This window comes from Vitis riparia, chromosome 7 (assembly GCF_004353265.1).
Source record: "Vitis riparia cultivar Riparia Gloire de Montpellier isolate 1030 chromosome 7, EGFV_Vit.rip_1.0, whole genome shotgun sequence".
Taxonomy (NCBI): domain Eukaryota; kingdom Viridiplantae; phylum Streptophyta; class Magnoliopsida; order Vitales; family Vitaceae; genus Vitis; species Vitis riparia.
The window spans coordinates 10,174,272-10,201,927 of NC_048437.1; the positions used below are offsets into that span (position 1 = coordinate 10,174,272).

General features: G+C 38.1%; 1 protein-coding gene across 2 annotated transcripts; it reads right to left on the bottom strand.

Annotated features, from left to right (window-relative positions):
- LOC117917973 (ubiquitin carboxyl-terminal hydrolase 5) lies at positions 1-26,282 on the bottom strand. 2 transcript variants are annotated; one of them, XM_034834476.1, is made up of 14 exons: positions 25,992-26,282; positions 22,879-23,130; positions 21,643-21,787; positions 21,476-21,535; positions 21,265-21,360; positions 18,505-18,924; positions 16,153-16,293; positions 15,884-16,054; positions 4,580-4,837; positions 4,342-4,490; positions 3,431-4,009; positions 2,975-3,248; positions 1,876-2,105; positions 1-563 (listed from the first exon to the last, which is right to left on the bottom strand). In XM_034834476.1, exons 1-13 carry the CDS (start codon positions 26,129-26,131, stop codon positions 1,923-1,925), a joined length of 2,868 nt encoding a protein of 955 aa, XP_034690367.1. In that variant the 5' UTR covers positions 26,132-26,282; the 3' UTR covers positions 1-563; positions 1,876-1,922. The 2 variants fall into 2 exon arrangements, with proteins under 2 accessions (XP_034690367.1, XP_034690368.1); XM_034834477.1 differs by having other exon boundaries at positions 1-569.
- Between the last annotated feature and the right edge of the window lie 1,374 nt (positions 26,283-27,656).

The window sequence follows — 27,656 nt, forward strand, 5'->3', positions numbered from 1 at the left end:
TAATAAAAACCCATCAAGATCAACAAAATAAGATCATTACTCATCAAACATTTGGTCTCACTTTCCTACAGCTTCATATTACATGTCCAAACCTACCCAAATAAAAGCTATAGAGAGCCTCTCATGAGTAAACTAGAAAAATGGAGAGCTATAGAAGACTCCCGATGAAAGTTCTTGTAGGCAACCCGTCTCTCCCTGAATGTGGCAACCCATGTCATATTGTCTGCTAGATTATGCAGATGATTGAGATTTTCACAATGGTATGAAGATATATATTGTTTTTTGTTAATGTAAATGATGATATCTATACAAGATAACCTACAACAAAAGAGTTTTTAGCTCTCCTCGAAACAAAAGCATCTATTCCGTCTCTGAATCAGTCTGCAAAACTAAAAATTGGAGACTCAAATGCTGGAGCGCATTCTGAAAATGGAACCATGAATGCATCATTCTGCAGAGCGGCTCAAAAGCTTTCCTCTCTTAATATTTAATGTGACTGAGAATACCATTTACAGCAACAGAATATGCAGGCTCTGAATTGACATGGAACAAAGCCAAGGCATCTGCAACTTCAATACTCAATAAGATCAGATCATATCAGTTATAGACTACAGATTTCAGTTGTTCAGGAAGAGATAAGGGAAGCAAACAATAATCGAACATAAGTTAGTAAATGTAAGGTAGGGAAAATTATAGATATTTCCATGTCTAGCACCATGCTTGACATGGATTTTGGGCAAAAACAGCGTTCCTATTTGAGTCCAAATCTTACAATATACAGCCCTCAGCAAACCAGTTTCTTTTTGTTGGATCAGGTTTGCCAAACATTTCCAGGAAAAAGCAATCCTGCCTCCCTCAAAGAGGCCTCTAACAAACAAGATATAATGTTTAGGTTGAGAGTATAAAGCCTTAAATAGATAGACACCAGCAACTGAATCGTTATCCATTATTCCCCTGCTTATTATCCACCGGTTCTTGGGCAGGTTCCTTCTATATTTGTCTATTTTTTGCCTATCAAACAACATTAATATAAAAGCCCATGTAGTATGGACAGAAATGACACAAGTTCATTTATACAAATATTAAATGGGCACCGCACCATCATCATTAACAGGCATTCACCCTTCATCCTTCATATTGTCAGTGAAATGAAAATGATTTTGTTCACTAGTGTTTCAGTTCTGAACATGAAAACAATGAACATGCTCACTTTTTAATCACTTTCAATTGTTAAATTTAATGCATTTTTATGAAACATGAAAATCAATATTTTTAAGGTGTCTTCGTTTTAAAATGACCCATTTTCAGAATATTTTTGCCAAAACAATTTTTTAAAATGCATTAGCAAACATGCTTAACTTTACTTTTATTAGATGCACATTAAGTATGGCACTACAAAATTCAGTCAATAATCACAGGAACATTATCAATGAACACATCTTTTCCTTTGTCAACACTAATGGACAATATCCTAAATTATTCAACCAATTTGGATTTATAGATGACCTATCATCTTGCATAAATAGTGGTGAATGGAATTCCTCCAAATCTAAATAACTACGTAATCTTGACTAATCTAAATCTCTAGATTGAGGATTGCACAATAACAGATGAAGTTCAATAAATATAATGCCTAAAATTGAATTGAAATAATATTGACTATCATTACTGTTTATCCCCTTCCCCTTTTCTTATTGATAGGTTGACTTCAATCTTGGACCCTGTTGGCCATGTTTACAAAGTCAGAATATTATCTAAAGTGTTGAAGAGTGTGGCAGTGTCCAGGCCGAAGGTATGAGTGTGCCTAATGAGATGCCAATACAGATACAGCTCCTTTTTAGAAGCATGTATGCTACAAAGTGTAAATGCACACACCTGGAATTTGCAGCTCCTCTTTCTGAGATACAGAACATGCCCATGATCTAATTCTGAGGGAGAATATTTTCATGACCTGCACAGGATTGTGCTCCATTGCTTACAGAAGCATCATCGATTTTCACCCTCTTGTAGAAAAGCACATAAGCAGCAGCAGACTTTACATCCTCTTCATTTATAGCTGATATGTGGCTATCATCAAAGTTGTACCACCTGTTCTCATCTAGAAGCTGCAATAAAATGAAGGGAACAATAATTAGTGTTGTCATGAAAATATCAATAGATGAATGCAGTGGACAGATGATTGCTCCAGATTGAATCTACAAGCTGAAAGTGGTATCTTAGATTGGGTGATACATAGGCCTTTGGTACACAACCTACTAAAACAGCCTATAAGAAATGGTCCATCCTCTGAGCCAATTGCAATCTATATATAACAATGACAAGTGCCTACAAATTGGAATCATGGAGATCCTAATGAGAATGAACTCAAAAACAGATTTTGATGGATGATTATGCCAATTTTTTGCATTAGTCTAGAGTTAGGGTGTTCATTCTGCCGGAGTCCTCAGATAACTAACCAGATGGCCAATATGTTAGCAAAACAGGGAGCAAACCAGTTGATTCCTTTTGTAAGGGATTTTCTAACCCCCTAAGTTCTTGAGTTGATAGTTGTAACCATTTTTAGATGTACACCTCCAACTATATCTAGAGCAGATAGCTTTTTCCCACTTTGAACCACAGCAATGTGGTCGTTGTGCTTGGGGAAAGGATTTCTCATCCTTCTTTGTACTTAATACACGATAATAAAATGTATGTTTCTGTTACTAAAAAAATGAAAAATAAATAAATAAAATAAAAACAGGTTTTGATGGCAAAAGAATTGTCAACATAAAAAATATGGTCAAACAGAAGTCTCCTAATTACCTGGGACAGGTAAATAGCAACTTTTTGTTTATGGGTCCTTGCAAGCCAATTAAGGGAAACTAAGACATCCAAAGAACTGAAGTCCTTTAAGAGAACAGGCACGGAGATTCCTTTTCAAGTTTCAAGAAAGAAAGAAAGAAAGAAAGGCCATGGACAACGCAATGTCACTCACCTTTATATGTGCAGTGTAGTGTCCACTTCCCATGCCACCATAGTGGTTGGTTAGGGCATAGAGTTCATAGATCTGACTTCTGGAATTGTTCTTGTGGGCTACATAATTTGTCAAGTCTAAGTCGTGAATGGGGAAGTTGACAAATGTTTCCAACTTATGTTTCATTGATCGGCTGTATGAGAACCTCTTTAGATGGATGACTAGAACTTCAGGAAGCCTCCATAGATCTAGCTTCTTACTTGCTTGCCGCTGCTCTTTGCATTGTGGACAGAACCTTTGCCAGATAAACATTACTAAATCATATATAGTGATTGAATCTGAAATTTCAGTAATATCTGGTAAAAAAGAACCTTTACCAGTAAACATCATTAAATGATATTATTAATTCAATGTGATATTTAAGTAATATATGCATGTGATGTAGAAGTGTGTTAGGGATGGGGAGAGAGTCCTAACCACATATCTTCAGGTACGAGTGGCTCCTCACGAAGAAAAGCTTCCAAGCAAGTGTACAAAGAGAGAGGTTCAGTACGAGCTTTCTTAGTAACAGGCCCATATTTGAACACTTCCGGCAAGTTCTCAAGGTAATGAGTATCATACTTCTCTAAAAACTTGTGTGACCAATCCACAAAAACTAGGATTGACATTGATGATGAGGACAATTTGATGGGTTTCTCTTCTCCAACTGATAGGTCAATGCATGCATTATTTTCATCAACCAACTGCAAAGGCAGTTTCGACAGTGTCACTGTTTTGTAACTGTTACCATCCATATCCTTCAAATCTGATTCAATAGAGTCTGTAAATGCCTCACTGGCAGTGATGTCACAAGATGGGTCTGATGCTGCAACTGAGATACTAGTTTCAGAAATATCAGTATGCCCCTGTCTCTCAGTTCTTAGCATGGGAGAGAGCATGGTGTAAACTATTGACTGAATATCACCTCTTGTGATAACATCATCACAGGAAATTGGCGAGACAAGAGGAGTTCCATAAGGTTTCCAGCCGAATGATTTCTGAGCATTACCAATTTCCCTGAAAGAATCCATTACAAACATTAAAAAAACCAACAAAGTAAATTAAAAGAACACTACTACATATCACTTCAAACCCAATAAAGGAACTGAATCAACTCCATAAATTGCTTAAAGGTTGAAAGAACAAAAAATTGGTGGTGGAGAAGAAAGCTTCAGGACTCAAAGTTCGACACCAACTTTTTCTTTATGTGAAACAGCTCACTTAAACCATTTAAACTGAAGTATCACTCAAGGAAGGTAAATTTTGATTGGGTATGCCTTCTGTAAAAGCAGGCACTGGCTATCCCTTTAACCAATGTTGAACATCAGTACAGATCAGACTATACATACTGTTCTTCACGACGGTGTATCAACTGAAGAAATATAGTGCTCTTCGACAATTTTGGAATTTTGTAGGCAGCAAGGTGATCATCATCTTTTATGGTGGACAACAATATCAGAGGATCTTCCAAAAACCGGTCAATCAAATGATTTCGTATCTGTGAACACCACATTTGACAAAATTAACAAAATAAAAGACATGTATAATCCCATAAACAGAAGAACTGGAATGCCTACAACTACTAACCTCTGCCAGCAGAAGCTTCTCATTGTGCTTCACGGAACAAGCACCACTGAGTGCTTGGATCAAGTCCCTGCAACGTCCCTGCTTTGGAACAGTCACAGTGCAAGCAGATGGCAGTGCACTTCCATCACAAGTAAAAACTGTTACTGTCATAGTACGGGTGATGGTCGATTGGAGTGGCAAGGAGAGGTACATGAATGGATCAAATGTAACAGAGATTTTGTTACACACAGGACAAACCAGAGTTGACTTGTACTGGCCCTGTTAGAGGGGAAATAAATAGATATGTAAATTCAGAAACAGTTCAGATTAACACAATCAACAGTGATAGCCAAGCAAAAAATAAGAAAGATATACAACTAGACAAATAATTAGTAAAAATCAACAGCACAATCTGTAGGAGAATATGATTGGGAACATGGTGTGAGCTAGTACGCCACATTACAGTGGAACTTACCAATATCTACATGGTAATAAATAACCCTTAAATATTCTCTGCAGGCAACAAGAAGAATCTGCCCACCATATTCTCATCCATTGCAAGTGGCCCTCCAATAAATGATCTGCTCCGTTTTCCCTGTTTAGTTGGTTGATATCCTTCCAAAGTTAGTGATGTCCTTAGTGGGTGGCATGGCAATTTTGGGATTATGCTTATTGTGGACTATTTGGAAAGGAGGAACAGAAGAATTTTTGCTCTTTTAGTCAAGCTACTTTGGGGCAGAAATCAGCTAATCTTAGAATCTTCAGCCTCGGTGTGCCTTATAGACCTCCCATTCACAAGGGTTATTCCCCTTTTTTGTCAGGCATCTTTGATGTATATTATTTCATTTCCTATTTAAAAAATGGAAAGCAAAGGAGAGAGAGATAGGAAAAAGAAAACATATTTTTCCCAATACCTTCAGATTTCAAATCCCCTCAAATTGATTACTAATCAATTTGAAATCTCTGGAAAGGCTACTGCTTTGACCGTTGTGGAGAATTATGAATTATATTTCTCTATGCTAAACTGTACAGAGTTGATCCCTATTTATACAAGAATACCTACAGAAAAAAAAAAAGGAAAGTTGACTAACTAATAATCTCTACAAATCAGGGATTTAAAAACTGGAAAGTATAACTACCTAATTTACAATTTACAGCTGTACAATTTTTTCCCAATTAATCCAGATATCACCAGGATTATAGATTTCAACACTACCCCTCAAACTGGCGAATAGATATTTTCTGTTCTTTGTAATCACTTGAAATGGATGACTTGATAATTCTCGTGTCAGAATGTCTGCCAGTTGTCCAGATGTTGAGATATAAAGTGTACGTATCAAACCACTCTCCAAATTTTCCTTGATGAAATGTCTATCCACTTCAGCATGTTTGTTTAGGTTGTGTTAGACCAAATTGTGAGTAATGTTGATGGCAGATTTGTTGTCACAATATAGTTTCATAGGAACACCCACTTGATTTTTAGGTCGTCAAGGATGATTTTTGGTCATAGGAGCTCACAAATGCCATGAGCCATAGCTTGAAATTCAGCTTCTGCACTTGATCTTATTTCAACTGTTTGTTTTGTGCTTCTCCATATCACAGTTTTTTTTTTTTTTTTTGATAAGTGAGCACAAAATATATTAAAAAAAGGGCGGAAAGCCACAAAGCATACAGGGAGTATACAAAGCAGCCAAAAAGCAAAAACGCAAAAACAGAACAACCTCACCAGCCCTTAAGGAGCCGCTAACCACTCCAAGAAGCCTAAAAGCGAAGAGGACTCCTCTCCCAAATACACCCTACCCCAACTCCACAAATTACATACAAAAGAATTCTTGAGTGTCTGAATAGTTAAAAAACCCCCTCTAAAAGCTAACCTATTTCTTTCCTTCCAAACCGTCCAAAAAATACACAACGGGATGGAATTCCAAATCTTTTTCCTCTTTTTCCCCACAAAAGGGCCCCTCCAACAAAATAACACCTCTTTGACTGTCTCTGAGAACACCCACTGAGCCCCAAACAAGGCAAGGACGATCTCCCAGAGGACCCTGACCACTGTACAGTGTAAAAGAATGTGATTTACATTTTCCTCTTCACAGCCACACAAATAACAACGATTAGGGAGCTGCCACCCTCGTTTTTGAAGCCTATCCAACGTGAGGATTTTTTCCCAAGTGGCCTCCCACGCAAAGAAAGCAACTTTGGTTAGAACCTTATCCACCCAAATGCTCTTTTTCGGAAAGATGAGGGGATTGGGGGCAGCTAGCAAATTATAAGCATCCCGAATCCGAAAAATATCAAGACCCCCTCCTTTCCATAACACTGAGTCCTCTTCTGATGAAATCCTGAAGTCCCTTAGCAAAAGAAGCAACTCTTCTATTAAATCCAGCTCCCAATCATTAGAATCTCTAAACAATCTGAGATTCCACCCTCCTTGACCAAGGCTTGAATCCCACACTTCATTGATCGTTGCGTTTCTAAAGACTGCCATGGCATAAAGCTAGGGAAACTTTTGGGACAGCACTGCGTTGCCGCACCAATGGTCAGTCCAGAACTTGACCTTAGTCCCCCTCCCCACCTTGAACTCAATGTTATCCCAACACCAACTTGCCTCCTTCAGGATCTCCTTCCAAACCCCCACTCCAAAAGTACCACGAGCTTCATTAGTTCTCCAACCGGATCCCTCTTGGCCATACTTCACCCCGATCACCTTCTTCCAAAATAGATCATTTTCAAAGGCAAATCTCCATATCCACTTACCCAGCAAAGCCTTGTTCAATAAAACAATCTTCCGAATGTCAAGACCCCCCTTCTCCTTTTGAGTGCACACCACCTCCCAATTGATTAAGTGGATTTTCCTTTCCAGGCTTCCCCCTCCCCAAAGAAAATCTCTTTGTAATTTTTCAAGCCTTTTTACCACTAACTTAGGCATTCGAAAAAGGGACAATTGGTAGATGGGAATGCTGGCCAATATCCTTTTAATGAGGGTAATTCTCCCGTCCTTAGACAAATAATGTCTTTTCCAAAGAGCTAATCTTCTCCTCATTCTTTCCTCCACCCCATCCCACATAGACAAGGCCTTGTGATGGGCTCCAAGGGGCAGCCTCAAATACTTAACAGGAAAATCCCCCACTCTGCACCCTAACTCCACAACCATAACCTCAATATCTTCAACCTCCCCAACAGGGATTAATTCACTCTTAGCTAGATTAATCCTAAGACCAGAAGCTGCCTCAAACCACGCCAAAATCCAGCCAAGATGAGTTAGATGCTCCTTCCTTGCTTCACAGAAGATGATTGTGTCATCAGCAAAGAGCAAGTGGGACACATTCATCTCCATCCCCCCTCTCCCTCGAAATCTGCAACCAGAAATGAAGCCCCCATCAACAGCCCTTCTTATAAGTCCACTCAGCACTTCCATACCCAAAACAAAAAGGTAAGGAGAAATGGGATCTCCTTGACGCAATGCCTTTGAACTGGAAAAGAAGCTTGTTGGCACCTCGTTGACAAGAACAAAAAAATTTGCAGTTGAGATGCACCACCAAATCCACTCCATCCAACGATACCCAAAGTCCATCTTGTGCAAAACCTTCATGAGGAAGTTCCAATTAATACTATCATAGGATTTTTCAATATCCAGTTTGCAAACCAGCCCTTTCTCTTTCCGCTTCTGCCAATAATCAACCACATCATTAGCTATGAGAGAGGCGTCCAAAATCTGTCTTCCCCTCACAAACGCATTTTGATCCGCCGAAACCACCTTACCTAAAACCTTCTTCAGCCTATTGGCCAGCACTTTGGCCAAAAGCTTGTACAACCCCCTTAATAGGTTGATGGGCCGAAAATCCCCAAGGTCCTTAGCCCCACCTTTTTTGGGGATAAGGACCAAGAAGGTAGTATTTAGACTTTTGGCAAAAGATTTCTGGTCATAAAATTCCTTAAACAGTTCTACAACCTCCTTCTTCACAAAATCCCAACAAGATTGCCAAAAGGCCACAGTAAACCCATCCGGGCCTGGGGCCTTGTCTCCGTTCATTTCCATCAGAGCTAAAAAAATTTCTTCCTCAGTAAAGGGCATCTCCAAAGCTTCAGCTTCACTGTGGTTTAGACGTTGAAGGTGCAGCCCCTCAATGTCAGCTCTCCATCTTGGCTCTTCCAAGAGCTGTTGCTGAAAAGCATTCACAATCCCCTCCCTCGCCTCCTGCTCCTCAGCCAACTCCACCCCATTGATCTTGATACTATCCAAAGAGTTGTTTCTCCAATGGGCATTGGTCATCCGATGGAAAAACCCTGTGTTCTTATCCCCTTCCTTTAGCCACAGCTCCCTTGACAATTGCCTCCAATGGGTTTCTTCCAAAAGCACCCACTTTTTAAAGGTTTCCTTAGCTTCATTTTTCAACTCCATTTCTCTTTCTGACAGTCCCCTTTCACATTCCACCCCATCCCAAAAATCAACTTGCTGGAGAGCTAAGCTTTTATTAACTTCTAGCCTACCAAACACATCCCTGTTCCAAACTTTGGTTTTCTCCTTCAACACCTTCAGCTTAGCAGTCAGTCTAAAGCTGACCCTCCCTCTCCTTCCCACTCCCTGCCACCAATCCTGAAGGAGATCCTTAAAACCATCAACTTTAAGCCACATGTTTTCAAACCTGAACGGGAAGGGTCCCCGACTTAGCCCACCACCCTTCAACAGAATGGGGAAGTGATCTAAAGTGGGTCTGGGAAGCCTACTTTGGGCAACCCCCCTAAACAAGTCAAGCCAGCTTTGGGTCACCAGGAAATGATCTAGTCTAGCCCAGGACTGATTGTTTCTACCCCCACTCCAGGAGAACACACCCCTTTGCAGGGGAAGATCTAGGAGCTCTAGTTCATCAACCACCTGAGCAAACCTTCTCATTGCACCATTTAAACCACCCTGACTACTCCTTTCCCTTTGGGAGAGGGTGGCATTAAAGTCGCCCCCTAAACACCAAGGATCATCCCAAATGCCCCTTATTGCCCCTAGCTCCTCCCACATAGTCTCCCTTTTCTTCCTGGTGAACGGCCCGTACACTCCATTGAAAATCCAAACAAGCCCATCTTCAACATTCCTGAGCCTACAAGAAATAGAAAATTGTCCCACCTCCATCTCCAGCAATTCCAGGGACCTTTTGTCCCAGCAGATCAAAATCCCACCCGAATGCCTCAAGCACCCATGGCTCCCCAATCAAGAAACCTCCCAGAGCCCAAACTCCTCACCACACCCTCTGACATTGTCTGAATTTTCGTCTCCTGGATATAGAACAAATCCACCCTCTGACTTCTAATCATGGCCTTGATCACCTTTCTTTTAGAGCTATCGTTAGCTCCACGCACGTTCCAGCTCAACAACCTTAACTTCATTGGACAACCAAAATCTGGCACCCTCTTCCTTGCATTGTACCTTTCTGCTTCCTCCCTCCTTCATAATTGATGGAGCATTCAAGTCTCTTCAATTCCCTTTCAAATTTTGATTTTTCTAGAAGAGTTTTACTATGAACTCTCTCCCTTCTTTTTCTGATTTTGACCAGAAACTCCAAAATGTTCCTTCTCCAATCCCTCTGTCGAAAACCCCAAAAACTTGTTGAACCTCGCCAGATCGCTTTCCTCCCAACTAGTCTCCTCCCAACCTCTAACTTCAAGCGGCGTAGCACTAGCTAAGCAAAGCACCTTTCCACTTTCTTCAATACTACCATTATTAACTTCCATTAGCTCCCAGCGAGAAACGATCTCCATCATTGACGACTCCTTACCAATAACCATGCGGCCCGATGATTCCCTCTGGAATTTTTCCAATCCGGCCCCAGAACGATCGTAATACTCCCTCAATGGAGTTCGACCAGAAAAAGAAGAAGGGGGAGAAGAGAAATCACAAACCAACGTTCCACATGGGTTAGAGACGTTCCCATACCTCGAAGCTTCCTCCATTAGAGCACAGTCAGTCTTCAAATTCTCCTCTAAAAGCTGCTCCTCAGCCAAAGGTCTCCGCAGACTTTCGTACACCCAGAAGGAAGAGATGGAATGGTCTGAGCCCCCCATAAGTCTTGGGCCAGAAATATAGGACGCCCCCAGTTGGGCTCTTTCCTCAGCTAAGGGCAGGGCCGGGCCTCGGCAACCCAGCCCAAGCACAACAGGCTCTTTTGCCTTAGCCCGCCCAGAACCCTTAAGAGACGGCAGCCCAAAATGAGACGGCCCAAACTTGCAGGGAAAGGCCTTAAGAGGAGCAGGCCCAGAGGCCACAAAGGGCTCTGCTCGACGCTGCGACGGAGGCCCACCCGAACCTTGGGGCCCGACCGACGGCCTGACAGAGCACCACCCATGGCCCACGGCCTGCCCCGACCCACTAGTCTGCCCCCTCATCCCATCAGCAGGTCGTAGCAAGTCCTCGAGCCTCGGGGCGTCGTCCTCCCCCCTCACGCACTCTATCGCGCGTTCGATGGCCTCAGCCCCAACCTTGCCTTCTATACCGACAATGTTTCCGCTCTTTCTTACCATCGCCGTTCTCAGGACTAGCCTGACCTCCCACCAGAGGGTTACCTCGTAGCATAAATCCTCAGCCCAAACCTCCACCACGTTGGGAAGCTTCTCGCGGTTGAGCTTCACCAGGATCCTTGCCCACTACAAATCCTCCAGCTTCTCCGTTTGGGAATCGACTGTGAGGAAGCCCCCACACTCCTCCCCTATCCTTCTCAGAATGGCCTGACCCCATAAGGAAACGGGTAATCCCACAATACGCACCCAAGCCTCGCTCCTTTTCTTCCCATCCATCAGGCATCCCAACTCGGGCCTCCATTTCTCCAAGCGAAGGAGAGACCCCCCAACCGAAATACCCTCGATTTTTAAGGCTTCTCTGCTTCTGCCAAAAACTCAAAGTCGAGTAAAACTTTGCCCCCTTCCAATTTCGCTAACCCTAGATTACCCTTCAGTCTCCAAAAATTCGCCAAATAGGTCCCCCAACTTCTTAAGTCATCCTCTCTCACAGAGCTAGGGTTCCAAATCCCAACCAAACAGTGAGCCAACTTATTTAAGTTTCGACTCAGCTCCTTTTTTCTTATCTCCACCCTAATCGCTGCTTTTTCTTTTCCTTTTGGCTGCTTAGCTACTTCTGCGTAGGTTTTCCCCATGTTGGGTTTCGACAACAACGCTTCTTCTTTCTGGCATCTCTCTTCTCCATTAGTAAAACCCAATCGCCGTAGCGTCTCCACCATTCCCAGCCACCCTTCGCTCCTCTTCCTTTTGGAATAAAGATGCAGAACCTTTTGTTTTCTAGGTCTGCAACCTCTAAACGAAGAAAACACCCCCCCCCCCCCCCTTTTGATCCCGTACCAAAGAGTAGGTCCTCCCACTTTCCCTCCACTTTCTTTCCCATTTACCAAATCCCACGTCCTTAATACAAATAACCAGACCATCGAAAAAGAACCCAATGCTCTTCGATCCCAGCCTAATCCACGCTGAGATCCCTCCTTTCCTTTCCACAATCGTAGCTTGCACCTTACCTTTCTGCTCCTCCACCTCGACTTCAAACGACTTCAACTCCACTCCAAAACTACCCTTTCTAATGCTTTTCCTAGCCCCCACGCAAACATCACGCTCTGCTCCCTCACTCGCTCCGCCCTCTACTCCTTCTTTCGCTTGTCGCACGCCTCGCTCTCCTTCGGCGCTCTCGCTCTCTCTCTCTCTAGCCCTCTCTCTCTCTCTCCCCTCCATTTTTTTCCATATCACACAGTTTTCCTACTAGTAAAGTGCAATACCCCGAGGTGGACCTTCTATCTATAATCAAACTTGCCCAATTAGCATCTATGCATGCTTCCAGCCACAATCTCTCATTCTTTTTTAATAATAGCCCCTTCCCTAGAGTATATTTCAGATAGCGCAAGACCTTATATGTTGCCTCCAAATGTACTTCTTTCAAATTGAGCATGAACTGACTAATTCTCCTCAAAACATAAGCCATGTATGGCCATGTGTTAGATAAGGCTAGTCAAATTAAGGTTAAAGCAGATTCAAAGGGATTTTTTGTGAGGTGGCAGGGCTCTCGAGCGGAAGCCACACTTGGTAAAATGGCCAACAGTTTGTTTAGACCCTTCAACGATTGGGAAGTGGATAGTGTGGAGCAGTTTCTATTGTGTTTGCATGAGAAGAGGGTAGTTAGGGATGAGGATGATAGGATGCTTTGGACAAAGACAAAGAGTGGCAAGTTCACAGTTAAGTCCCTTTACTCTGCCTTAGAGCCAGGCAGTCCAATCTCTTTTCCAAGGAGGATTATTTGGAACTCATAGGTGCCACCTAAAGTGAGTTTTTTTACTTGGGAGGCAACAAGAGGTAAACCCTTAGCCTTGGATCAAGTTTAGAGAAGGGGGTAGTCTTTAACAATAAATTTATCTTTGCCAAAATGATAGGGAATCCATAGACCACATTTTTCATCACAATGTAAAGATAAGGGTTTTATGGGAGTTGATTTTTTCTCTTTTTGGGGTGTGTCAAGTGCTTCCCTCTTCAATTAGAGACCCTTATAGGCTAGTATGGTTCTTTCATGAGCAAAAAGCATAATAAGGCTTGGAAGGCAGCCTTGACGCAAAACAAAAAAACAAAAAAAAAGCCAAAAAGAAGGAAAAAAGAATAGAACACGTCTAACCTAAGAAAGTCTGGAATCTACCAGAGAAACTCTCAAGAAGAGATTTCCATTGACTGAAAATTCAGAACAAAAGACAGACTTTTCTTTCCATAATTTTTCTCTCCTATTTATCCCAATAACCCTTCAATGTCTTCACAACTTTCAACATTTGGGAAATGAAAACTCATAAATATCTACCACGAGTAATCAAGTACTACAAGTCTCAAGTTTCCTAGGTAATTTAAATATTATTCTAAAACTAGTTGACTTGACTATTTTCTTGGGACTAGTTGTCCTATGTCAGCCCCCTTATGCTTCATTTGGAGGGTTTGGAAGGAAAGGAATAGAACTGCCTTTGATGATGACGGGCTTTCAATTCAAAGGTTAAAAAATTCTTTTATTTGTTTTTTGTAGTCAAAGACTAAGATGTCTATAGATGATGGTCCTTTGACTCTAGTTAGCTTCTATGATTGGTTGGGCTCTTGTTGAGGGTTGTGTTGTTGTAGCCATTCCCGTTTCATAGTTCTTTTTCCATGGTTGTGTCTTTGGGTAATCCGCGTCTATGTCTTGTATACTTTGGGTCACTCTTTGGGCACCTCTTATTTATACACACACACATTACAACATTATCATTAACTCCCCTAGCTTGTGGCTTGACTCAATTAGGGTGTCAATTGGCTTGCATCCTAGCATCCTTGTTTCTTTCAAAAGATCCAACACATACTTTTTGTTGTGACACAAAAATTCCTCTAGTTGATCTAGCCACTTCAATACTGAGAAAATAGTTGAGCCTCCCAAGCTCCTTTATCTCAAACTCTTGTGCTAAGTTATTACGAAGTGCCTCTCTTTCCTCCATATCATTACCTGTCACTATTATATCATCATACACAATCAACACAATAACTCCCCCTATAATTGAATGTCTTATGAACAACATGTGATCTGCTTGGCTTTATTTGTATCAAATCTCTTTCATCACTTTAGTAAATCATCCAAACCATACTCCAGGAAATTGTTTCAATTCATACAATGCTTTCTTTAACCTACAAACCTTATTCTTGTCAAAACCCAAAGGTGGCTCCATATACACTTCTTTTAGGTCACCATGCAAAAAAGCATTCTTGACATCAAATTGTTGTAAACACCAATCAAGGTTAGTTGCTAAAGACGAGAACTCAAATAGTATTCATTTTAGTCACACATCCAAAAGTCTCTTGGTGATCAACCCATAAGCTTGAGTGTAGCCTTGGGTACTAACCTAGATTTATATCTTTTTAAGGATCCATTAGCCTTATGTTTCACAATAAACACCCATTTAACCCCAACAAGTGACATTCCATCTTCTTACTTAGGTCTCCCTTTGCTAGCTCATTCAGGACAAAAATGGTGAGGGATAGGATGTAGAAAAGGTTTCGTCAAAAGCTATCAATGTGAAAAAGACAATATATTTCAAAAGAGAGGGGGCTTACCTAATTCAAAGTACCCCATCCAATTTCCCTATCTACTTTATGTCCTCATTTAACATTCCTAGGAAGGTCAAACTAAGGCTTGAGATGATTCAAAGAGATTTCTTATGAGAAGGTGGCGGTTTGAAGAAAAAGTTGCATCGAGTGAAATGGTCAATCATCTACGGAAAAAAAGAGTAAGGGAGACTTGGGCATTAGATGTCTTTCTTCTCTAAATATGTCACTTCTTGGTAAGTGATGTTGAAGATATGCCTATGAAGGAGAAGTCTTTTGGAAACAGGTTATTCGGAGAAAGTATGGAGACAAAGAAGGGGATTGGAGGTCATGCATAGTGAAAGGTGAGTATGGGTTATGAAAAGCTATAAGAAAAGGGTGGGATTTTTAAAAAAAATAGAGCATCCTTTAAGGTGGGTGATGGAAGGGTGGTGAAGGTTCAGAAGGATAGATGATGTGGGGAGGAACCTTTAAATGTGTCTTTTCCCTCTTTGTATGTTTAGCTATGTCTAAAGAAGCTTGGGTAGCAGATGTACAAGAAGAATAGGAGGAGGGAGGCCCTAAAATCCTTATTTTTCTAGACACTTAAATGATTCAGAGTTGGGCAATGTAGGACTTTTTTCTCATGGTTGCAAGGGAAATCTGAGAAGAGGGAAGATAAGTGTAGGGTGGCATGGATGACTCAAGGAATCGTGTCTTTTTGGTCAAATCTCAACATTCTATTCTGGAGCCAAGGTGCCAACTCCCTTGCTCAAAAGGCATTAATTGAAATCCTTAGGTCCAGTCTAAAGCAAGTTTTTTTGCATAAGAGCTAGTTAAAGAAAGGTATTGACCTTAGATCATCTTCAAAGGAGAGGATGATCATTGGCAAATAGATGTTACCTTTGTAAAAGCAAAGAACAATCTATTGATCACATCCTCCTTCATTGTACTATAGCCAAGTGTTACGGCAACTTTTGTTCTCTTTGTTCAAAGTCATTTAGGTCTATCCTTCCTCAATAATTGTAAATTGGGTGGGATCTAGAAGGAAGGAATTTTTTTTTCTTTTTTTTTTTTTTTTGTATTTTCCCATCTCCAAGCTATGCCTTTTGATATCCTTTGTATGCGAGCTATGTACCTTGCTATATAGTTTTTTAATTTATGATACATTCTCTTTGATTACTGATCGAAAAAAAAAATAGCATACCATATATTCTCCAAGGTATCTTGAAGTTAAAACTTCATTATAGAACTTACTTGGCACACGTCAACTATTATAGAATCATTGCGAGCAATGTGATTTGCCCAATATTCATCAGCAACTTCTTCATCAGGCCTCCCATCAGCATCTCTAGACTTTATGTAAGGTTTGTGCTTGACACGATTCAGGTCTTCATGAAGACCATCCAATAAAAATGCTAAGAGCTCCTACACGAAAATAAATAAATAATAACCATTTGAATGATAAAATTGCACATCATACATGATCCGATAGAATGAATGGAGGTTTATGCAAAGTAAAAAACCTGTGAATCATGCTGATTATATCCACTGAATTGTGGTGCAAAGCGAGCAAGCTTTGTTTTGAATGGCCGAGGAGCAACTGGTGTTCGTCCCGGTGCCCACAGTTTTCGAAGTAAATCGCCAAATGCTAGAGCTAGCTCACCCTATGAAATGGATAATTCCACTCAGTCCAGTAACAACATAGCAGTATTTAGTAATTCCTTGAGTACATGCACCAAATATAAATATGTCTGCATATGTATCTACATTCACATTTTACAACACTACCTACAATTTAAAGTCTAAAAATACAATTTCAAGACTGAATACAATTAAAACATTCCTAGGGCAAAATAATTCATTAATCATTTTTCTTCATGTCTTTCATGCCTACTCAATTACCAATCCCACCCTTAAGAAAAACCACCATACAAACAACAGAAACTCAATTACATAAATTGCTGGAAATTTGTTACAGGGTCTAAACTGCACCAGATGTAGCAATTAAACCAGTGATTTAATCATTTTTATTGAGCCAAATTGACTATAGATCCTAATTCCTTGATCCTCACCAGATATGAACATGTAAACATCATGATGGAAGTGTAAATCAAGCTCAATAGACAGATATTGCTGAAGATGGAGGCACATGATCAAAGATTTTGTCTCAAGTTGTGCAAATACTACAGCAACATGAATGAGAGTCCAGTGTGGAGCTTCTGGAAGGCAACTAGAAATGAGCAAACTACAAACTGGAGCATCAAGGATGAAAATTTGAAAAGGAGTAAAATCCCTTTAACAACAATAGATATGGAGGTATTTTGTAGCAAAGTGGATTAAAAGAGCAACAGTACCTATGCACAGGAGGAATCATAGTCATATTTTATCTTTTTTAGTTCTTATATGAATACTAAAACTTTCCCACCCTTAGACCAAGCATTCACCCACCATTCATGATATTCTACCTGAGCAAACAATGACTTAGCCACATATGTAAATGTCTTTATCTTGGTTAACAACAGGTGCTAGCCACACCCACATGTACACACAGGTGCACACACTAGGGTATTGTGTCAGCCAGATACACTGTTCTCACCTTAGCTAAATACTACCGCATAAGAATGTTCTTTGACATTTTTTTATTCTAAATTAAAGGTTTAGAGTAATGATGGCCAAAAGTATCTGAAAATATCAATATGTTGTTGTCTTGAATCATTTGCCCATAAGAAAGGGTACTAAGAAAAATTACAAAATAAACCAGAGTTGGTAAGTGGAATAGCAATCCTAGTCTTCTAGAGAGTTTCAGGTGATCACTGAATACAAATTTTTTTTTTTTTTTTTTTGGATAAGCTGAATACAAATTAAACTAAAGGGACAATTAACAAAAAAAAAAAAAAAAGAGGCAGGCATACTTTATGTATAGAGTGGAGTCACTCATCATCTCCAAAAATGCAAATTACAAAACCAAGGATATGAGGACCCCGAGGGCAGGTTCAAGTGGCATTCTCTGAGGTGTTAATAGGGTTTCATGAGTGGCTAGAGATCAAAGGGTTTTAAATTAGTATGACTTCCAGCTCATCACAAATTGTCTAATGCTGAACACAAGCAAACATGAGTAGTGAGAATGCCAAATCAAGAAGACAACTACAAAGGTAAAGAAGTATTAAGAGTACAAAGGGACTCTGCAGGGTTTGGCATGTGAAGCTAGATCTTTTACATGAAAGAAGATCAATGGATTCAGCAACAAAGGCCCCTTGAAGAGAATAGTGTTCAATTTCTTCAATGATTAAAAACTATTGAACAACCAATTTTCCTAAAAGCTTAAGCTTATAGAATTTGTGTTGATAATGTATATCATGCACTCTAACATCCTCCCTCATGTGTAGCTTCCTTGCTTACATGTTGGTTTAATAAATTGGGGAAATAAAGTAGGCCTTTTGGGGCTTAATAAATTGAGGAAATAAACATGGGTGAGATTCAAACACATGTGACATGACCCCCACTAAACAAGTCTTTGATACCATGTTGAACAACTAATTTTCCTAAAAACTTAAGCTTATAGAAGTTGGGTCCATAATGAATATCATGCACTAGGTGAGATTCAAACACATGTGGCATGACCCCTCGCTAAACAAGTCTTTGATACCATGTTGAACAACTAATTTTCCTAAAAAAATTGAGCTTATAAAATTTGGGTCGATAATGAATATCATGCACTCTAACATAAAATGTTCCCATGAGTAAGATTTAGAGAAAACAGTGCATCACTAACCAAATTCTGGCTTTTACACTGGATTTTTAAGTGCTTTAAGATGAAACTTCAATAAAATAATAAGCATAACCACTTCATAATTGTTATTGAATCGGAAACTTACAACCATCCCCAGAGGATTCTGCCAGTTTATCTCTTTATGATAATCTTCACGAAAATATCTAGCAAATTCTGGTGTATGAACAAGGCACTGTATTGCACTATTCATAAAACAAGTATTTCCCAGATTCAGCAACCCAGTAAGACCACCAGTAGCCCCCCTAGTACTTACACCACTGACCCCATACGTACTATCCAGCTCCCTAACTGGGGAAGTCAAGTTCTGACTTTGTGAGAGCTCTGAACTGCAGCTTCTAGAGACACCCTTGCTTGCAGACAATCCTCCTGCAATTGATAAACTCGACTTGGAAGGTTCTACAAGAACAGACATGGTTTCCTTGTCTGCAGATCCATTCTCCTGAACAGAACTCATGCAACCACCAAATGCAGAGCTACTGCCATTGCTATGGACTTCCACTAAAACCTGTTCAAAGTGATACAAAACAGAAGAAAATTAAACCTTAAAAAAAATGGGGGAGAATCAGGTAAAACAAATCACAAAGGAACATCATCAAATAAGATGGAAATAAGTTTATCTATGCTATTTGTCATGGTAAAACAAATCACAAAGCAACATCATCAAATAAGATGGAAATAAGTTTCTCTATGCTATTTGTCATGGAAAGTAGATCTCAAAATTGTTATTGATGTCATAAATAAGTTAGCTAAGAGGTCCAGTTAGTATTGCTATTTTAATTCAGGATATTTAGTTTATGATAAGTTAGAAGTTCACTTGCAGGCATATTTAGGAAGGCAAGTAGGCAAGCTCAGTGTATTGCTCATTTTGGTCAAAACACAAAAAATATCTGGACAGCACAATTCCCTACAAATGTATTTAGGATCATGTCTGAGGATGATAGGGGCATCATATCATAACGACTTTTTAAATCCCATCTTATTTGATTCCTCTCTTTCATAAGAAATTACATAATATAGAAGACATGAGGCTAGTAATATACATCATCATGTTTCACTTCATGGAACATACTTGTCACAGAGGCTTTTTTTTATAAAAAAAAAAAAAAAAATGGGGGGGAAAAAAACTTTGATTTGGATGGAGGGCTAGCACCATTTCAATAGTCAGTCAAGTAGAGAATACCAACCACAACAAAAATAAATAGATACATAAACCACCTTTAGGCATCAATGCAGCATAAACCATTGAATACTCAAGTAATAACTTTAAAGTATGTGTGACATTGAAATTACATAAAAAGCACACTTTTCTGCACCTTTTGGGAACTCATAAAGGTGGACATATTTGTGAATGTCCAAATAATGTCGACACGTGTTGTACCACATGCTAACCATTGACAAAGTGTTGTCCTACATATAATAGGGTAGATGCATTAGAGAGTGATGGAGCAAGAAAGAAGGTTATATTAATAATGCTCCTCCTACACTCAGTATGACGACTAAGGAAACTTTTAGATGGTTTGAAATTCTTCAGTTAGGCAGGTGTACAAAATGGTGGATTGCAGTCCTATAAAGCATCAAAGATATTTAAATCACCAATCAAAACAGCACAAGAAAAACTCTGTTGCAAGCCTCAGAATAACTACAAAATGATTATTATCATTGGATGACAGTGTTTGATCAGAGATGGATAGCAGAAAGTAAACAGATGCAGATAACTGAATATTGATGATATCCACTGCAACTATGTACAGTTAGGATTTAGACAAGATATATCTACACACCTAAGTTGAAGTCCAAAACATTAATCCACCTAGAAACAAAATCTGACCACACATGAAGATATTTTTCCTATTACAATTCATTTAAAATAAATCCTTCCCTCCAACATATAAAATAATGAAGATATATTCTGAGTCAAAACTGTTCAGAAGTGACACTCCAGCCTCAAGGCCTTCTTTGTAGGATTTGAGGTTGAAGTAGCCCAAACATCTTGACTGAAGCAACAATCATAAGAGTGTGATCCATATAACAAAGATAATGACACTTTCATAATGGTCCCACGCAGGATGCATACTTTTAGGGTACTAACATGAAAAAACTGATAAAATAGGACTGTCCTTGTTATATAGCTAAGCATGATACAGAATTTAAAAAGCTTAACATATACTCAATTGATAAAAGTTAAATCTAGTTCTAACATCTGGTAAATCATATGGACAAGCACTAAAAATCACAAGTGGAACATTATCTACATCTAAAAAACTACAGACACGTCATTGTATGGATTATTTTATTGAAGTGATTTCAAGGTCCTACAGCCTGGTTACACTTAAAAGTGTCAAAATATGTGCTACTGAAACATATTTCAATTCACACAATGAACTTACAACACAAAAGGTAATGGATGGACCAGATATTTAAAGGAAATTTCTGACTCATGTCCCAAATTCACAAACTTCCCCGTTGCCCAAGCTAATTAAGAATGAAAACAATAGACTGGATGATGCTCTGCCAGTTATAAATTCCTCTAAGTAAGCACGTATGCCAAGTCAGTTAAGGATGAGTAAGCTAGAGTCAACATTGATTGTTCACTGAACCATAAGCTTAATGCTCATCCTGGTTTGATTCACCAAAAGATATTCACATATTATAATATTTTCAACAGTTTCATATGCATGCAACATCTAAATCCAGTTTTTCTTTCTTTTGTTTTCTGTTTATGCCTTCTTTTTTTTCACAAAGCTCATGCGATATGAACCTAATTTTCAAACCAGTTCCTAATACAGTGGTCCTAAAAAGTATTAAAAAAACAAAAATAATGAGTTTTCACTGTAAAGAAACCCACATCCTGATCCGTCTGTATGTTGGCGTCATCAAGTGTTTTATCCATGTCATTCATCAAAGCATGTTTGCGATGGCCATAATAATCCCAAATGCATACCTGCAGCATGTGAAAAAAAATTGAATCCTGGAGAAAATAAATATGAAAGTTGCCCAAGAAATGAAATTGAAAAAACACAATTAAAAGAAGTAGCTGGGATATTTGAACTCTTTACTTGCTCCATATTAAGATCAAAAATCTCACATGCTCTTCTGTGAAGTTCCCCAATGGTTTCCTGCCCAAAGTGGTTCAAACTTCAAATAAGTAAATACATACATACTAGAGGTTTGGAGAGAGGGAAAGAGAAAGAAACAAGTTCATCATGATATGGCTTAACCTTACCTTTTTGCTTATTCTTATAGTAGAGTGGGCGCCTTTTGGTACCACAACTAGTTGAAGACGCAAGGGATATACCTCTACAGACAGCCCTGTCTGAGAGAGGCCTGAATTAATTACTTTCCTTGGCAAAGTTGGACCACCTCCATACCTGAACCAAAGAAACACTAAATTGATTCTTCAGTTGTTCATTTACAGATTATTAAAAGAGTAATGGATCAGCTTAAAATCATCCAATTTCAACGCCATCTTATAAAAGGTAAGCCTTAAACAAAATAAGAGACCAGCAACATGTTGTCAACATTTAGCATTGCAAATCATGCATGAATCATTTTTAAAGCAAGAGGGTTACACAAATCTTTCCATTAGGTAAAAAGACAATCAACTCGTCAAGCAATTTACTTTACTTCAATAAAGTTCACCACAAATTTCAGATGGGCCTCCACAGGACTCTTGCCTCAAACTTGTAATTCTTTTCTTAATCTAATCCAAATATAAATTCTGGATATTAGTATTAAAGGTTTGCCCATTTTAAAAATTTCTTCTCACCATCAGCCTGTGGATTTGAAGAAACAATCACATATTCTGATCCAGATTCACACAACAGAATTTTTCTTTTTCCTCCCTTGCTCACTAGAATGAATGGAATCATTTGAGAGAAAACTATTGGAGCTTTACAGAGAAGACAGATCTCTTGTAGATGCATGTTTTATAATAAGCTGGTTCTCTTGCAAGGAAAGAAGTGATCTACTTTTTTGGACATATCATATTATATTCCGTTTTCTGAAAAACTTATTTATTTTCTTAGGTTTCTTTTTGACAGAAAAAGAGTGCTGCAAGACATTTCCCAGCAATTCTTTATTACCTTAATTAACAGGAGCTTGTATCACTGCCTTCATTTTTATTTTTTTTTTCAATGAAAAGATTATTGCTTTTGTAAAGCTAACAGACCCAATTGATAAAAAGGGGGAAAATAATATAGAGCAGCACTAATTTAACTTCATACAGAACAGGTGCATCAATGTGAGTAGACTGCTCATGTACCATAATCTTCAAGCAAGTACCTAATGCAAATGGCATCCAGCATAAAAGTTAAAATCTTGCCAATATCATGAGTATCCATTCTGTGTCAATAATTTAAAAAAGGGTGGTAAAAGTTTTTTAAAATATATAGATGCAACCAAAAAAAAATGGAAAGAGATTGTCGCATCCCAAAGCTTGCACATTTCCATTGAAACTCACCAAGCATACAGTTGGTTCCAAACTTCTTGTGGAAGCAATATATAATCACGGCCCTCAACTAGAGTATCGTGAAGCTCAATTCCCATCGTGGAGTCCTCAGATGTCATGTCATATATCAAATCAGAATTATCAATAACAGAAGGCCTCTTCACATCACTAGAACTAACTGAATCACAATGCTCTGACAAAGAGGATACATCTATGTTATTTGCCTGGTCTTGGTTTACATACTCCAGCCATTGTTGCCACCATCTATCAGAAAACAATTGGGAAAAAGGTTAAAACAAAATTTTATCAGTTACTTCCACAAAAACCAATGGGTGTGTCCTAATTATTTGAATCCTTGCTATGAAGTCTATAAATTATATGCCCTTTGGTTGAATCATAAAGACTCACACATCAATTTTTACTCTATTCCCTGGTAGTATCATGTAAAACTATGTTGAATCCTTCAATATAGAAGTGACCAATTAAAAAATCTTTCAGACCTTCAAACAAAAATCCATGTAAGAAGTTCAAACTTATTCTAGAGTTTTTTGCAGCATAAGACATGATTAAGTAAATCTTTAGCAAGTACCCCTGTTCATGACACCTACTATTTTAGTTCAAAGCTACCATAAAGCTTGAACATTTTGACAGTTCAACCTCTGTATATATAAGATTTGAGGATATGTGACACTTCTACAAAAAAACTTGCCCTGAACACTATGACAGTTCAACATATGTGTGTATAAGATTTAAGGATAAAATTAATGCAACACTTATACACAACTTGCCTTGATGCTCATGCCCAGCACTCCATCAATCTATTCTCAAGTCCATTAGGATTCGAAGAATGTGCCAAGGATAAAATCCAAAGGCCAAAAAGAAAGAAAAGGGCCGGAATAGGATGCCCGAAAACAAGAAATTAGCCCAACCTAAATCTATCAATAATCAATAAAATTAAAAAGGACAAGCACCCCTCACTTAAGGATTCACTAGACCAGGATTTAAAGAAACCTAAATCTTTCACTTTTAATGCCAATAGATTCAATCCTTCAAAGATTCTACGCTTTTACCCCCCCTCCCCCCAACACAAATGCACCGATAAAGGGGTTCTTTTGCAAGTTTATAGAAAGTGCTTCTACCAAAGTTTCGGCTTCACTCATTTAACCACATTTTTTTCTCATGCAATGAAATTCACAAAGGAAAAAAGACTAAGTACCCAATGCAAGAGATTTAAATCATGGGTTCATGGTTAACTGGATTGACAACCAAAAAATGATTACAATCAGCCTCAAAATCGCCTTTTTTGTCCGTTATCTGGCATCCTGCCCAATGCAAGGGAGCAAGCAAGGGAGCGGGCAAGGGAGCGGGCAAGGGAGTGGGCAAGGGCCCCTTAATATTTTCAGACTGAAAGTTGTCAATCTTGCCGGTACTAGGATTAATCACTATCAAATTTTTAGAGAGGGAAGGTTATGCAGTGGGAGTGTGGAAGGCAATTAGGAGTGGATGGGAAGTTTTCAAGGGTAGAACTGGGTAAAGGTTCACAAAGGGAAAAGGGGAATAAGTACCAATGCAAGGGAGTGAGAAAGGCTCCCTTACTTGATGTAAGTAGAGGGAGGTTGTTTTTTGTCTTCTTTTTCCCCTTTTTCTTTTTGGCGCGTATTGTATACATTGTGTGTACTTTTTTGCACCCTTTCCAAGGATTTATTAATACATTCCTTTTTATTGCCTACCAAAAAAAATTGAGGAAGAAAAATAGGAAAGCAATCAAGAATATTAAGGGAGGTGACCTAGCTATTAAATAGTCATTCATGTATTTTTTTTTTTTCTGTTGGAATGGGTCAAGGCATTAATAGGTGATCACTCTTTGTCCATGTTGGACCTTGTGCAGTGGTTAGTTCTAAGTAAGGTGGAGTCACTGTTTTTAATGTTCCCCTCACCCTGTTTTTTTGGCCTTTTGGAGTCTTTGTATACATCATGTATGCTTTTATGCTCCTTGTTACCAAGATTTCATGATCTGCTCTCAAACTTTTTCCAATTCTTGAAGACACAATTAGCCAGAGTTTTCTCTCTCCCAAGTCTCTGTTCATCTTGCTGCACCATCCTTCCAACCCAAACTTCAAAACCTAATTCTATTGTTCTCAACCATTCATCCACCTCTACCTTAAAAAAGAAAAAATGAATAACAGTTGAAAAGGACCTAAAACATTTAAAAAGAACCTAAAACCACCATAAACCTTTTTCTCTTCTTCTTCTTTTTTTCTTTTTTTTTCTCTTTTGATAGGTAAACTTTGTCCCATTGGGGCTTGAACATAAAACTTCCCACAAACCCTCGCAATCCTTTACCACGTGATAGTAGGTAGCCAATAAACAGCAGAGGAAAAACAGCTTCTTTGATAATGCAGAAACTAAATGTTGTGGGATATCATTCTTGGTTTGTTTGGTGCTCAGTGGGCCTTTCCAGAATTTGTAAAGGAGTTTTTATTTAGCTGGAAGGGCTCTTTTGTGGGAAAAAAAAAGGAAAAAACTGTGGAAGTCCATCTTGCTGTACATTTTTTGAACGATTTGGAAGGAGAGGAATAGACTAGCTTGTTGGGGGTGTTAGCAATTCAGAAGTTAAAAGCTTCTTTTGTGTGTCATTTATGGGGTTGGGCTAAATTGTATATTGGAGAGGAGCCGCTCTCCCTTATAGGCTTTTTGGAGTGGTTAGCCTCCATTTAGGGGTTGGTGAGTTTTGTTCTTTTTTGGTTGGGAGGCCTTAGTCGCCTCGTATACTCCTGGTATGCTTTGCGACTTTTTGCCTCCTGTTAATATATTCCGCGTTTACTTATCAAAAAAAAAAAAGAAACACCAGTTATTGGCCCCCAAAGCAACTACATTTGTTTAATCAGCAAATAACCCATTGAATTGAAGTTGGAAATCATCACAGTACAGAGAAAAAAAATTAAAAAATGTGTGGACAAAAGGGTATCGAGAGCACAAAACAAGAATGCAATTGATAGTACGTAGCCAATAAAATGAACTAGGGTTTTCAGAAAAACATGCAACAGGCCGAATGAAAAGCAACAATCATGAGGAAAAAGATTTTTTAAAAAAAAATTTAAAAAAAAAAAAGCAAAAGGGCAGACCTTTGAGTGATCAAATAAAAGGTATCGCCCTCCTTGGTGTGAGCCTCAGCAGAAATCACAAAGTCCCTAATCGCGAGCCTCTCTTCCTCCGGACTCACCTGCTCTCTGCTGCTGCTGCTGCACATCGACATCTCCGCCATCTCTCCCTAATCAGTGCTCTCAGTCCTCAGAAGTGAAATTTGGATAGCTGAATCTTTCGTTTGGCTGATTTGAATCGGACAGACATTAGAGAGAGTTAGGGCTCCCTCTTCAAATTTCTGTCGGATTTTCGAAATATTCTCTAAATAGTGGAAACATCAGGGAAAAAGCTTATTAATACAATTATCAAGGGTCAAACCATAGACATTTTAGACTGACTCCGGCCCCAGCCCATAAGACCATCAATTGTAATTTTTCACAAAACGAAGGGCATTTATATTTTTCAGTAAAACTTTTTTGCAAGAGTCAAAAATTGACTTTTCATACATGGAAAAAATTTTAGAATTAATAGATTAAAATTATGAAATATTTCTTAAATTTGTGAATCTAACCTTTTCATCTTTTTACTTCAAAAAATAACTCATTTTGAACATAAATATATTTGACAATATCAAGTATTTATATAAGTTCTAAAAAAATTATTATTTAAAATATATATATATATATATATATATATATATATATATATTTGTCAAAATGACACCAAAAATGGGTAAAGGATTAAATTTTAAATTTTGGGTTTTTAATAACCCTTTTAATTAAATAACTCAATTTTTTAAATCATTTTTTAAGACTAAAAAATAATAGGTTATTTGATTAAAATGGTCATTAAAAACCCATTTTCGGTAATTTAATCCTTCATCCTTTTTTGACCACATTTGGATAAAAATGTCTTTGATTTTTTTTTTTTTAAATAATCATTTCTTTTAAAATATAAATATTTGAAATGATGAAGGGTATTTATGTCAAAAATAAATTATTTTTCAAACAAAAATATGGAAATGGTTAAATTCACAAATATGATAATTATTTCATTTGGTTTAACCCATTAATTAAAAAAGAATTCAAATTTTAATAAATTTGAATTTAAGGTAGTTGTATAATTTATATTAATTAATTTAATATATATTTTTCTTTGTTGGGTTTGATTATTTAGAAATTGATTGATGGTGATTTTGGAAAATACTCTTAGCGTAAAACATATTTTTGAAAAAAAATAAAACATTCCATAAAATTTATAAAATACTTCTCAAAAGTTGAAATTTTGTTTTTGTTTTTTTTCTTCTTTTTTTTTTGTATTTTATGAAAAATGATTTAATAGATGATTTTATTAAAAATGCTTTTAGAAAAAACTACTTCCACTAAAAACATTTCAAATAAAATTTACTATCAAACATGCTTTTGATACATTTAATTCGTATATTTAATCATTTCAAAATGATTTATTTATGATTCAATCCATTTATAACTCATTTAAGTCATATAAAATTTTAAATTCTATATATTTAAAAATCATAATAAATATGACATAGCTAAAAAAAATTAGGTGATCAAACTCGTTAAAATTAAATTTTATATGCTTTAAAGAAATATATGACAATTAAAAGTTAAAACCTAAAATAAAATTATCATAAACACATTATAAGAGAAAATCAAATAATTAAATTGATTAAGATTTTAAGAAAT

What these genes read in the sequence shown, in the direction of transcription:
- LOC117917973 (XM_034834476.1), bottom strand. Translation starts at nt 26,131, where the DNA reads ATGGCGGAGATGTCGATGTGCAGCAGCAGCAGCAGAGAGCAGGTGAGT. An exon ending in ATACACCGTCGTGAAGAACA is followed by an intron (nt 4,010 to 4,341) that starts GTATGTATAGTC and finishes GGATTCTTTCAG; the next exon opens with GGAAATTGGTAATGCTCAGA. An exon ending in CTCGTACCTGAAGATATGTG is followed by an intron (nt 3,249 to 3,430) that starts GTTAGGACTCTC and finishes TATCTGGCAAAG; the next exon opens with GTTCTGTCCACAATGCAAAG.